Source organism: Schistocerca piceifrons, chromosome 8 (genome assembly GCF_021461385.2).
Source record: "Schistocerca piceifrons isolate TAMUIC-IGC-003096 chromosome 8, iqSchPice1.1, whole genome shotgun sequence".
Taxonomy (NCBI): Eukaryota; Metazoa; Arthropoda; class Insecta; order Orthoptera; family Acrididae; genus Schistocerca; species Schistocerca piceifrons.
This window is the reverse complement of record NC_060145.1, coordinates 157,959,180-157,973,043: the sequence shown is the minus strand read 5'-3', so window position 1 is coordinate 157,973,043 and position 13,864 is coordinate 157,959,180. Positions and strand designations below refer to the sequence as shown.

The following is a 13,864-nucleotide window of genomic DNA, read 5'->3' as shown; positions in this document are numbered from 1 at the left end:
GGAAAATATATTTGCTTAACAAGAGTGATAGGGCACAAATCGCAGAATATCTGAGTGACCACCATCAAACGTTCATTTCTGAGGAAGAGGATGTGGAACAAAAATGGAAAAAATTCAGAAACATCGTCCAGTACGCCTTAGATAAGTTCGTACCGACTAAGGTCCAAAGCGAGGGGAAAGATCCACCGTGGTATAACAATCATGTACGAAAGGTACTACGGAAACAAAGAAAGCTTCATCATAGGTTTAAGAGCAGTCGAATCATAGCTGATAAGGAAAAGCTGAACGAAGCGAAAAAGAGCGTAAAGAGAGCAATGAGAGAAGCATTCAACGAATTCGAACATAAAACATTGGCAAACAATCTAAACAAGAACCCTAAAAAGTTTTGGTCATATGTAAAATCGGTAAGCGGATCTAAATCCCCTATTCAGTCACTCGTTGACCACGATGGCACCGAAACAGAGGACGACCGAAGAAAGGCAGAAATACTGAATTCAGTGTTCCGAAACTGTTTCACTGCGGAAAATCTTAACACGGTCCCTGACTTCAGCCGTCGCACGGACGCCAAAATGGAAAATATTGAAATAAACGATATCGGAATTGAAAAACAACTGCTATCACTTAGTAGCGGAAAAGCATCCGGACCAGACGAGATACCCTTAAGATTCTACAGTGATTATGCTAAAGAACTTGCCCCCTTTCTATCAGCAATTTATCGTAGATCGCTGGAAGAACGTAAAGTACCTAGCGACTGGAAGAAAGCGCAGGTCGTTCCCATTTTCAAGAAGGGTCATAAATCAGATGCGAATAATTATAGGCCTATTTCGCTTACGTCAATCTGTTGTAGAATAATGGAACATGTTTTGTGTTCTCGTATTATGACGTTCTTAGATAATACAAATCTCCTTCATCATAACCAACATGGATTCCGCAAACAGAGATCATGTGAAACTCAGCTCGCCCTATTTGCCCAAGAAATTCACAGTGCCGTAGACACTGGCGAGCAGATTGATGCCGTATTCCTGGACTTCAGGAAGGCATTTGATACGGTTCCGCATTTACGTTTAGTGAAAAAAATACGAGCTTACGGAATATCGGACCAGGTTTGTGATTGGATTCAGGATTTCCTAGAAGAAAGAACACAACATGTCATTCTTAACGGTTCAAAATCTGCAGATGTAGAGGTAATTTCGGGAGTACCGCAAGGAAGCGTGATAGGACCTTTATTGTTTACAATATACATAAATGACTTAGTTGACAACATCGGTAGCTCCGTGAGGCTATTTGCAGATGACACGGTTGTCTACAAGAAAGTAGCAACATCAGAAGACTCGTACGTACTCCAGGAAGACCTGCAGAGGATTAATGCATGGTGCGACAGCTGGCAGCTTTCCCTAAACGTAGATAAATGTAATATAATGCGCATACATAGGGGCAGAAATCCATTCCAGTACGATTATGCCATAGGTGGTAAATCATTGGAAGCGGTAACGACCGTAAAATACTTAGGAGTTACTATCCGGAGCGATCTGAAGTGGAATGATCACATAAAACAAATAGTGGGAAAAGCAGGCGCCAGGTTGAGATTCATAGGAAGAATTCTAAGAAAATGTGACTCATCGACGAAAGAAGTAGCTTACAAAACGCTTGTTCGTCCGATTCTTGAGTATTGCTCATCAGTATGGGACCCTTACCAGGTTGGATTAATAGAAGAGATAGACATGATCCAGCGAAAAGCAGCGCGATTCGTCATGGGGACATTTAGTCAGCGCGAGAGCGTTACGGAGATGCTGAACAAGCTCCAGTGGCGGACACTTCAAGAAAGGCGTTACGCAATACGGAGAGGTTTATTATCGAAATTACGAGAGAGCACATTCCGGGAAGAGATGGGCAATATATTACTACCGCCCACATATATCTCGCGTAATGATCACAACGAAAAGATCCGAGAAATTAGAGCAAATACGGAGACTTACAAGCAGTCGTTCTTCCCACGCACAATTCGTGAATGGAACAGGGAAGGGGGGATCAGATAGTGGTACAATAAGTACCCTCCGCCACACACCGTAAGGTGGCTCGCGGAGTATAGATGTAGATGTAGATGTAGAGAATATGAATAAGACTTGTCATACATTGTATTCCATACAACAGCCATGAACATAAAAAACTATCATTTATGGGTAGAAAAGTAGCACAACAAAGTGCTGCAAGGGGCATATGGCAAGAAGAGCGCTGCTGCAAAGAACAGCTGGTACCAATATTCCGAGAAGCTGACTGGAAGTGATGGGCAGTTAAAATACAGAGTAGCTGAAAACACAATGCCTCAACTAGTGGTGAGTAAATAGGCTGTGTGGTCACCATGGACAGCAATGCATGATCTGCAATGTGCTCCCACGCTGGCCCTAAGGTTGGCAAAAAGGTCATGTGGTAGGAGGTTCCACTCTCCCACTGCCTCTGTTGACAACTGTTGGATAGTCACTGGATGCATGGAAATGTGCTGCAATATGCCTCCCCAATGCCTCCCACATGAGCTCAAAGCCATTCAAGTCGAGGGAACGAGCAGGCCAGCTCTTTTGCTGTGTAGTCTCACATACAAGAGTTCTTCCACCTGTGCAACCCGATTGGTCACAAATTGTCATGCATGAAAATCAAGTCAGGGGCGAATGCACCCATGACAAGATGTTTCTGGGTAAGAAGTACAGTGTCACAGTACTGTTGGCTGGAAAGTGTAACATGTTGAAAGATTTGCCGAACAGCACACCCTGCAACATTATGCATCTGAACACCTGGACCATCAAAACGATGATTTTAATGTTCCTGGGTGCATTACATGTTCCCACCTCTTGCCACACAGTTAAACACAATCATTTTGGTTGTATCGGTATCATGGTGTGGGGTAACATTGTTGCCTGGATGTACTGATCTCAGATTCTCTGAACACGGTACACATACCAGTCAATGTTGTTATGACACTGTACTTGTATCCCAAGTGCCTCTTTTCTGGGGGTGAATTCAGTTCAGCCCTGACCATTTTTATGGACAACAATGTGCAATTGCACCGAACTGCACATATTTGATGAATGGACTGGCCTCTTCATCCCTCTGATTTAAACCCCAGTGATAATGTATGAGACGCACTAGGAATATGTACTGCAGAACTTCTACACACACTAAGAACCACACAGAAATTGTCAACCGTGCTGGTGTAGGAACAGAATACCATACCACAAAAACTCATTACCAACCTTGTGGCCACAAGGGAGCATGTTGCAGAGCATGCATGCATTGCCATCCATTATGATCATACAACACATTCTGAACAATGTTCGGCCATTAATAATGTCCACAGGAATATCATGAACTGCAGTGACTTCAGTGTAATTACTGTCTTTGAATAACAGTATTATTTTTCTTCATCTCATTACAGATTTCTTTCAGTCAACTTCTGTACTGTATTGTAACAGTTCTTTATATGTATGGTCAATACTTCTTTGAGCTATGTTATCTGACCGTTACACATCTGCACAAGTTACATACGTCCACAATTTTTGCATACCAGTGTACATAAGCAAAACATCTGAGTAAACTTTTACAAATTAAGACAAAGTGAACAAAAGAACTAATGTAATTGCGACAGGTAAAAAAAATCCTGAGGGGTACAAAATGGCCTCAAGTACAACTGGCAAACAAAACTATTTTCAAAACTGAATTACTGACGTGCCTGTTCACAATTAGTGAGCATTATTACGGTCCGATCCAGGACCAACGGTGGTTCGCCCATGTTAAGGCTTGGATGGGAATGGCATTTTTGGCAATTGTTGCTGTATGAGCAGCTTTCCGCCTGAATGAAGTGTATATCCTACAAATTATGTCTCTTGCTTGCTTATGCAGAATTTATCGCTTACCACCATCAGCGATGGCAACTCACAACAAATGAAACAGAAATACATTTAACAACTCACTACGATCACGTCTAAAGTTCGCATTAGCTATGGCATTTTGAGCAGAGAGCTCAGAACACTACGGAATGCTCACTGGCTGTCGGAGTATGCGTGAAGTAGGTGCGCAGAACAAGCCTAAACTCTACCACCGTTGTTTGTATATAGTTCTGAAATGTGGAAATAATATACTGAACTTTAAATACAATAACTATTCCAAGCGGAGGACTCTTCCATGATCAATGTAGAGGTGCATACTCAAATTGACTAGCAGTGCCAGGAGAACAAAAACTGGGGAACAAAATTGGAGTATACAACATAATTATGACTGTATTCAAATTAGCATGGAGGTTGGCTGAATATGTAGCTGGGTAAATGGAAACTAGGAGCATGAGCAAAATTGTGATGCATTTCAAGAGCTAATGTAAGACTGAGAGGTGAGCTAATGTTGTAGAATAAATTTCTTTTAATTCCATCAATAATCGCAAAACTTTTTGTTTCTTACACTACCAGTTTCGGTTAGTGCTGAATGTCTTCAGATCTCAATGCTGATTTCCTGCAGAGTGCTAAAAATCACGAAACAACCAGTGACTGTATATACTTAATTGCATATAACAATATTTTTTGGAGCCAAGATAAAGAGTTCAGTTATCAACAAAGTGACTAATTAAAAAATCATTGTTTAAGTTTCCTAATAATTATCATCTAAGTTGATTGAAACGAACGCGCGCGCGCACACACACACACACACACACACACACACACACACACACACTTTTACTATGGGTTATCATTTTATATCAGTTGGAAGGAACATTTCGGTAACAAAAATAGTTTCATTTAAGAAACTGCTTAAACTGAAATCACATTCATTTATTTTATTCAACAAATGTCAAATATTCACTGTAATGTTTAACTCTCGCCAGGCATATGAGAAAACAGCATTTAGTATGTGCATTTGAAAATAAGAATATAAAATTCATGAAACGTACCATCAATGCCAAGTGAATTTACATTTCACAATATCAACTGTGGAATAAAGTTTATCACCTCTCCCAAAAAATGGCGCACGCGGGTGTGTGTGTGTGTGTGTGTGCACGTGCGCGTAGGAGGGGGGGGGGGGGGGGAGAAGAGAGAGAGAGAGAGAGAGAGAGAGAGAGAGAGAGAGAGAGAGAGATCATATCCTGTAATACACGCAAGACCTCTGTTCACTACACACCCTTCAAACAACTATGAATTTCAGGACTTAGAGCATGCTGTCAATGGTGAATAAGAAAGTATATAGTATTAGTGAGCTGTCAAGCTCTACAGGGCAGAAGAGCTTCTGGTAAGAGTCTTCATGTACAAAATGAAGTACACAGGTAAGCACTGACAATCTAAACACAAGGAGATGTACACTGTAATGGATATACTGCTGCTAATGCTGAGGTTTAAAATTAAACAGTTGGTATTACAACATACTGAAGAAGTTTTAATTAAACAGATATAGGACAAACAGATATGCCTTTTGTGTAGAACTAAATGGAATCTTTCCCATCCATACATCTGCTTCAAGCGTTTTTGTGGCAGGGAAGGGAGACCCAGAAGAATAAATTACTTCTACTGGTACTATGTCCATGCTGTTGTTATAGGCACATCAGTCACAGCAAAACATCCATTCAAAAAATTCTGCTTTTGACTGTGCCAAATTATATTAAAGTGAATTCTGCAACATGTTCTCAATGAAAACTCTATGCACATTGCTTCATCAATGTCAAAAGGAAGGAAACTTTATGCAATAATTTAAGCGCAACTGTCCAACTCAACTTGCAAGACAAGAAATTTTTAATTTACCGGGGAGTTAGCTGAGAAGCAAATACTTGCCATTAAGAATGAGTAAGAGAAAGATAGGTGTGCGTTATTATTGGTCTTGGAATTATCTGGCATCCTTTCCAACCATACACATACTGTGGCAGAGTTGGTAGCAGGGGAGGGAGACCCAGAGGGCAAATTATTTCCCCTGATACTATGTCCACATCATAGGCAAAACAGTCACATCAAAAACTGCATTAAGGAAGCACTGCTGATGGGTGTTTGTCACTTTACATCAAATCAATAGGCAAAGCAAAACACACAGCAAGTTGAAGGGAGAATGTGCCGGCTCACATAGTTTACAATTGTGGATACATGTCAATTGCTCCACTTGTGATCCAAGGTAGCACTTTTGCAAAACAACACAAAAATAAAAGTTTACATAGTTTAGTGAACAAATCCATGCATTTAATTAAGATATTCCAGTATCAATTATCAGTTACTTTAGATAGTTTCTGTGCAAATTCCTGTATATTTGAGGCTTGAGATCCATCTGAATTTATGTAATATCCATGAAAAACTGGAATTTGATGTAATTAAGAATAATCATAGGCAAGATGTCCATTAAATTATGTTCACAGCTTCCTACATTAGAAATTTATCCAGTAATGTGATGCAAATTGTTTACATATTCACAAAATAGGTTGCCCATAAACTGTCGAGACAGAGTTTTATTGCAGTGACATTTTCTATCTGCATAATAACACTGAAGACACCTTTCGATGGACGTGCAAGAAATGCCTCTCCTGTAATAGAGCTATATTCTCTAATCTCTTGAAGTGAACAATGACATGTTAGATGAATCCACACAGAGAATGGACAAACACTTGGGGCAGTTTCTCTCTCTTCTTGGCAGGTGTAGTGTGTAACTGGTCAGATGACAAACCAAATACTTCTTTGCTGAGTTGCTTTGAAGGATCTCCAGCAAACATGATGAAGCAGACTGAGCTTCAATGGAGATAAGTTGTGGACCACAAAGTGTTTTCTTAACTTTATTTTCCAGTTCCAAACCTCTGGTCTCTTATCTTTTTCTCTGGAAGTCTGGCTTATACACAATGTCAATGAACATTTAAATTTGCATTTACAGTTTCCACTGAATGACGACAGTTTTCAGAAAGGTAAACACATTGCACAATGTACAAGCTGAAGAAGCTGAGTTTGTTTTCATTGTGTTCTTTCCAAAAGAAACATCCAATTGTGTGCACAGCAGGTGTTTCCGTTCCTTATGGACATCTCGGACTCTTCCTGTACTTCATAAATCTGTTTTCACAGTGTGTAACTGAAATTCATGCTTCAAACAACATCTGTATCCTTTGGATGACTTAGTTTTTAAAAGAATGCCGCCCAGAAGAAACACTTTATACCACATTCCCATACTGTTTTTAATTTTAATTTCTGTAATATTATGCCAACGATGATTTTTTTTCCTTATTGAGACTACAACAACCTGGGAGATCTGACCAATCCATCCTATTCTTTTCATCACCTAGCTGCTTTCCAGTAGATTTATTTCAACATTGGCTGGTCTTGTTCACTTCAAAATCACGAAATTCTAGTTTCTTGCTTTTAAATGAACTTTTTAATGGAATTGCTGTTGTGTTCCACACTGATTTGTTCATTACATTTTCTCTGGCAATGTCTTCTCTGACAAGTTGCTCTATGAAATTAGCATTACACATGAAACAATTCCAAGTCAGGTTACCATCTTTTATACAATTACTCACACTCATTTTACAAATTCGAGGTCTGAAGACACGTTTAACTCTACTTTCTCTATAGAGGGATCTGTCTGTGAGAGCTAAACACAAGGCTTTCTTTCTTCTTTCCCCCAACTTTGATGGGCAAGTTCTAGAGTTCCTAACACCACTTTCTCCTGCAATCTTCACATACTTTAAATTCACAAAATAAGCACATACAATTTCTACAGACACCCTCAAATACGAGGTTTGTCCAGAAAATAAGTATAAAAGTTGAATAATGTCTTTATGTTACAGGTTGCAGTCACCGCCAGGTGGGACTACTGCTGTAATCAATCCCTTCAATCCTCAGTTCGAGTCAGAGCACTCTGCGTGAAGGTGGGAGTGTGCGGCAGCTTGTTGACAGTTACCCTTTTTCACCTGCCGTCGGCATGGAGCTCTCTCTGATTGACGAACAGCGCGTCAACATCAAGTTTCTTGCAAAGCTAGGCAAGAATGGCCGTGAGATTTTTTGAGTGTTTGAAACAGGTTTACGGAGACAATTCTCTGAAGGAACCAACCGTGAACAAGTGGTTAAAAAGGTTCCGGGTTGGCCGAGAAGAAGTGAACGCTGACCCTTACCCAGGATGCCCGTCGACATCAAGTTCCAATGCAAATGTTGAACAAATTTGGGCTTGTGTTCTTAAAGACCATAGATTGACAGTCAGAATGATTGCTGACGAGCTGTCAATCCCCAAAACAATCGTTCACGAAATACTGACACAAAACCTTGAAATGAAGAAATTGTGTGCGAAAATCGTATCGAAAATCTTGACACCAGAACAGAAAGCATAGAGGGTTGAGTGCTGTGAGGATTGGTTGGAAGCAGAGGAATGAGAGTACTTTCTCAACCAAGTCATCACTGGAGACGAGTCCTGGTTTTACGAATTCAATGTGGAGCTCAAATCTCAAAGCAAGGAATAGAAAATAGCAGGAGAACTGAGAACAAAAAAGTTGCAAAAATCAAGGTCCAATGTGATGACAATGTTGATTGTTTTCTTTGATTCTAGGGGCATTGTTCACAAGGAATTTGTCCCTCCCGGCCAGAGAGCGAACAGAAATTTTTTACGTTGAAGTTCTGACACGTCTCAGAGCTTGTGTGGCCCAAGTTCGACCGGAGTTGACAAAAGGGGGCAGGTGGCTCCTTCATCACGACAATGCGCCCGCTCACATGTCGCTCGTGTGCGAGTTTTTGGCCCGAAACTCAATCACCGTGACAGACCACCCGCCTTATTCACCCGATTTAGCCCCGTGTGACTACTTCATGTTCCCGAAATGCAAAATGGTGCTTTGGGGGCGGCACTTGGGAGATGTGGAAGCCATCAAGGCGGAAACAACACGGCAACCGAACAACATCACAACTGAAGACTTTCAGCAGTGTTATCAACAGTGGAAATGGCGTTGGCAGAAGTGTATTGCGTCTCAGGGCGAGTACTTTGAAGGAGACCATATTGTAATACCTGAATAATTGTAAAATAAACTTATTATTCAACTTTTATACGTATTTTCTGGACAAACCTCATAAAGCACAGCCCTACTAACTCAAGAGACAGTACTGTTCATAGTTTGTGGGGATGCCACCAGTACAAAGCTACCTGTGTCAGAGCACAAGAAGACAGCCCACTTCCTCTCCTCACTAGGCAAAACATATTCAAATTAATCTGTATACTGGACAGATAAAACTCAATACATTTTTTTAAACAGAAATGAAAAAATTAATGACCAGATGAATTAGAAGCTCAAATTGTTCTGTCACATTAATTTTAAGAAGAAAAGAAAGAGCAAAGAAGATGGCATTTCAATAGGAATTATTAATGCCAGAGGAAAAGTAGTAGCCAAGGAATTTAAAATACCATATTTACCGAACATCTGAAGAATAATGTAAGTCCCCAAACCACCACCAACACAATTTTTCTGCTAAAAAAACTGATGGTTATAGACTTATCAGCCTACTCTCCATAATATACAGGATATTCATCCACCTGTTTCCAGTGTCTATGCTCACCCAGCAACTTGAATTTATGTTTTAGTGAAACTGATTAAGGTTATCACCATCAGCCAACTAGACAAGACCATAAACTCATTTCCATTTTGTTTTACTACTGCCCACAGTACTTCCTATCAATCATGTAACATTCTTTTCTGTGGCCTTGCCATACTTTTATCAAAAGGAAAAGCCTCTTGGTAAAATTACAAAATGATGTGACTGAATTGCTGACACTCTACATCACACCCCACACTATGCAGCAATATTCCAGAAGAGAATGGAGAAGTGTAGTGTAGGGAGTTTCTTTAGTACATTTGTAGCCTCTTCCAAGTGAGCTCTGCCAATAAAACACAGTCTTTCGCTCATCCTCCACACAACATTATCTATGTGATAGTTTCAATTTTAGCTGCTTGTAATTGTAATCCCTTGATATTTAGTTGCATCCACACCTTTAAATTTGTGTTATTTATCATGTAACCAAAATTTAATGTGTTCTTTTTAGTATTCTTATGAAAGGAACTATCACGTTTTATTCAAGGTCAACCGTCACTTTTTGCACCATACAATATCTTGTATAAATATACACTGAAGAGCCAAAGAAACTGGTACATCCGCCTAATACTGTGTAGGGCCCCAACAAGCTCACAGGTGTGCCACAACATGATATAGCATGGACTTGACTAATGTCTGAAGTCGTGCTGGAGGGGATTGACACCATGAATCCTGCAGGGCTGTCCATAAATCTGTAAGAGTACGAGGGGGTGGAGATCTCTTCTGAACAGCACATTGCAAGACATCCCAAATATGCTCAATACTGTTCATGTCTGGGACGTTTGATGGCCAGCGGAAGAATTTAAATGCAGAAGTGTGTTCTAAAGCCACTCTGTAGCAATTCTGAATGTGTGGGGTGTCGCATTGTCCTGCTGGAATTGCCGAAGTCCATCGGAATGCACAATGGACATGAATGGATACAGGCCATCAGACGGGATGCTTACGCACGTTACCTTTCAGAATCGTATCTAGACATATCAGGGGTCCCATATCACTCCAACTGCACATGCCCCACACCGTTACAGAGCCACTTAAACTCGTGTATCATATTCAAGACATTCTCTTCTCTATTCCACCACAATACAAAATGAGCTACCCATCCTTGAACTTTTTCAATGTCCTCTGCCAATTGTATCCATAAAGGAGCCCAATATTCATCTTTAGGAAAAATGTCACTGCTTTTCTGCTGTCATTTAGTGTACATTTTCTTCAGGCAACCACTTGATACTGTTAGGGGTGGTGGCTACTTATTACTGCTAGTAAGTAACAGCTACTAGTGTCCCATTCCTACTGTCTGTACGCAGTCTCTGAAAGCTGGAATTGCATGGTCGAACTCCTTGCATATGGATGACAGTTATGTGTCCAATGCTCCAAACCAATAGTCAAGCTGTGGCCCTCAGCAGAGATTACAGGTAAACAAGTGCTGATGCCAAGTGGTACTATGGCATGGAGGCAAACAGACTGTTGCAAGACTAAACCACTATGTTAAGGTTTAACTGTTGTTGTTGGAAATTCTTGTTTCTCTATATATCTAAAGGCAGCAATCACAGGCTGTACTTAATTAGAATCCTGAGACCGTACTAGGCTATCTGCCACCTTTATCACACTGTCTCAAGAAGGCCAAAACTGAAGATATAATACATCATGTGGTGTTCTTTACTAAAGCAACTCTCTGTAATTACAAATTTATCTGGTTGGCCCAGACAAGTTTGATGATGGTGTTTGTCACACTGGCCTTTAACTACACGCTGGGGGATGAATGACACACCCAATAATATCTTGTCTGTCAAGGACTCTTCCTTTACCTGAGGAAATGGCAAACTGTGGTAAGAAAGCTGTGATAGTGGTTACTTCCTTTTCTTTGCTTTGTTCCCTCAGCTGGACTTGTATTTAGTGGAATGTATGATGAATTTGTCTTTCAGAACAGTCATCTGGGGAGAAAGCCGGAAGAGTCACACACAGTAACTTTACCTTTACAGAGAGGTGGCACATAACATACTTAAGTTCAGCATGCTACTTAACATGAAAGGCAGAACACTGCGTTCACTTGCTATTGTATTAAGATGCCATGATGAGCAAATTACTTCCTTTTGCCAAGGGTGAACTTCACACAGTTCATACAGCTGCCATGACAAAGCATTGGGCAAGTACAGCCCTGGTAAGAGAGAGGCCATGCTATACTGAAACTAAACTGGACTTGAGTGTCACAGAGATTACTAAAATTAATCTGAAGATATCGTTGGAGGTCTCAGAATTATACTAGTACTGAGCAGATAGTGTTACTTTGGTACTAGCAAATTGGATTTAAAAAAAAGCTGTGAATGTGTTTTTCTGTCTACTCATTACATTTCTATTCTGTTTACTGATGATTTGTTCGCGTATTTGACATCACAATACATTCATAAACAATGTTCACAGCATATCTATACCCAAGAGCTTACATGTGCTGTAGGTTTTGCTTCCTTTTATGTTCAATGCACCATAAGAGTAATTGAACAATGGAGAATATGGGATAGAATAACATTTCACTGTTGTTGTCCTATGTAAAACGTTGACTGGAAATGGCAAGAAAAGCATTTCTGAAGAAGAGAAATTTGTTAACATCGAATATAGATTTGTGTGTTAGGAAGTCTTTTCTGAAGATATCTGTGTGGGGTGTTGCTGTGTACTGAACTGAAACATGGATGATATACAGCTTACATAAAAAGAGAATAGAACCTTTCGGAATGTGGTGCCACAGAAGAATGTCGAAGATTAGACTGGTAGATCACATAACTAATGAGGAGGTACTGAATAGAATTGAGGAGACAAGAAACCTGTGGCACAATTTGACCAACAGAAGGGATCACTTGATAGGACACATTCTGAGACATCAAGGGATAACCAACTTCGTACTGGAGGGAAGTGTAGGAGGTAGAAATCGTGGAGGGAGACCGAGAGATGAACACAGTAAGCAGATTCAGAAGGACGAGGTTGCACTAGTTATTCAGAGACAAAGAGGCTCACACAGGATGGAGCAGCATCAAGAGCTGCATCAAACCAGTTTTTGGACGGAAGACCACAAAAACGACAATATCTTACATGCTAAATAATCAGTAACAAAATCGTCACATACGACGACTCTCAGACCAAACTTCTGCTAATACATCCATTTACTGTAGTGTCTTTACCAAGCTCTACTGCCAGTTAGAATTACTTCTGTGACTTACCAGCGGTGATCTAGAGCGATGCGGAGATGGTGATCGTCTGCTACCACTGCGACTATTCCTAGGAGGACTTCTCCTTGGGCTCCTGCCAGTGCCAATGTAACAACATAAATGTACTAATACAGTAAGTTTACAGTGTGAGTGCATGCACTTCCCACATACAGTTTACTACAATTCCTTAACAAATTTAGACTTACACAAAATTGACAATAATAGGAACGTAACAACCCTCCAATTCAAAAAGTCCTAATTGTATTACTGTATTGTAACTACACTTAGGGGGAAAAAACTTATTTCATTTGTAGAACACATATGGTCACAAACAACTTACCATACTATCTTTATCTGTATAAATTCTTTAAAATGTTTTTATTACACCTATTTAAAAATACTATTAGAATCACGTAGTTTTTTTGTAAGTTTCATTTCACATCATTTTCTAACTGTAGAAATATGTAAGATAAATGAATACTCTAAACAACCCAGCCTCAGTAGAGTTAATAGTCATGCATGTTTGGATGGTATGTATAGGTGATATGGAAGCAAATGGAAAATTACTGCACTTGCCAAAAGAGAGTGTATTAGTCAGTCGGTAGATAGAAAGTCATAAACTGTTAGCAGAGCAGTACACACTCAGTACCAGTATCGATTGTGCTCTGCAGTAATGGTTTCTGCCGTTAAGTCAGTCAGTATGTAGCAGTAAGTCGTACATACACAGAGATACCGAACAGTGCTTAGCATTTAAAATTGTTGGTAAAAAGTAGTTCGTAGAGACTGAATGGACGGAGTTGTGTGTTCTGCACAACCCAGGCTCGTGTCAACAATATATCAGAACAGAATTGCTCGAGACATCATAGCCTGACAATACAAATGAACAGTTACAATATTGCAGTGCCTGGGTTGTTCCGAATTACAATGCATTGTTCCTTTGGACACACACAGGCACTGCAGAACTTTGCACTGTAATTCAGAATATCACAGGCACTGCAACATTGTATTTATATTTTTTACAGGCAAGGGATGCTGAAGTAAAATGTCTCCTCCGTACTGGAATGTATGTAATGGACGTATGAGTACAAGTTATAGATACATAGT

At 40.1% G+C, this 13,864-nt stretch overlaps 1 protein-coding gene across 9 annotated transcripts in view; it reads right to left on the bottom strand.

Annotated features, from left to right (window-relative positions):
• The window catches only part of LOC124711469 (serine/arginine repetitive matrix protein 1-like), a 145,790-nt gene that overhangs the window by 35,301 nt on the left and 96,625 nt on the right, over positions 1-13,864 (bottom strand). For all 9 annotated transcript variants that reach the window (XM_047241566.1, XM_047241569.1, XM_047241568.1 and 6 more), the window contains one exon: positions 12,773-12,854. In XM_047241566.1, the coding sequence (XP_047097522.1) occupies positions 12,773-12,854 (82 nt within the window). The remainder of the gene's footprint in view (positions 1-12,772; positions 12,855-13,864) is intronic.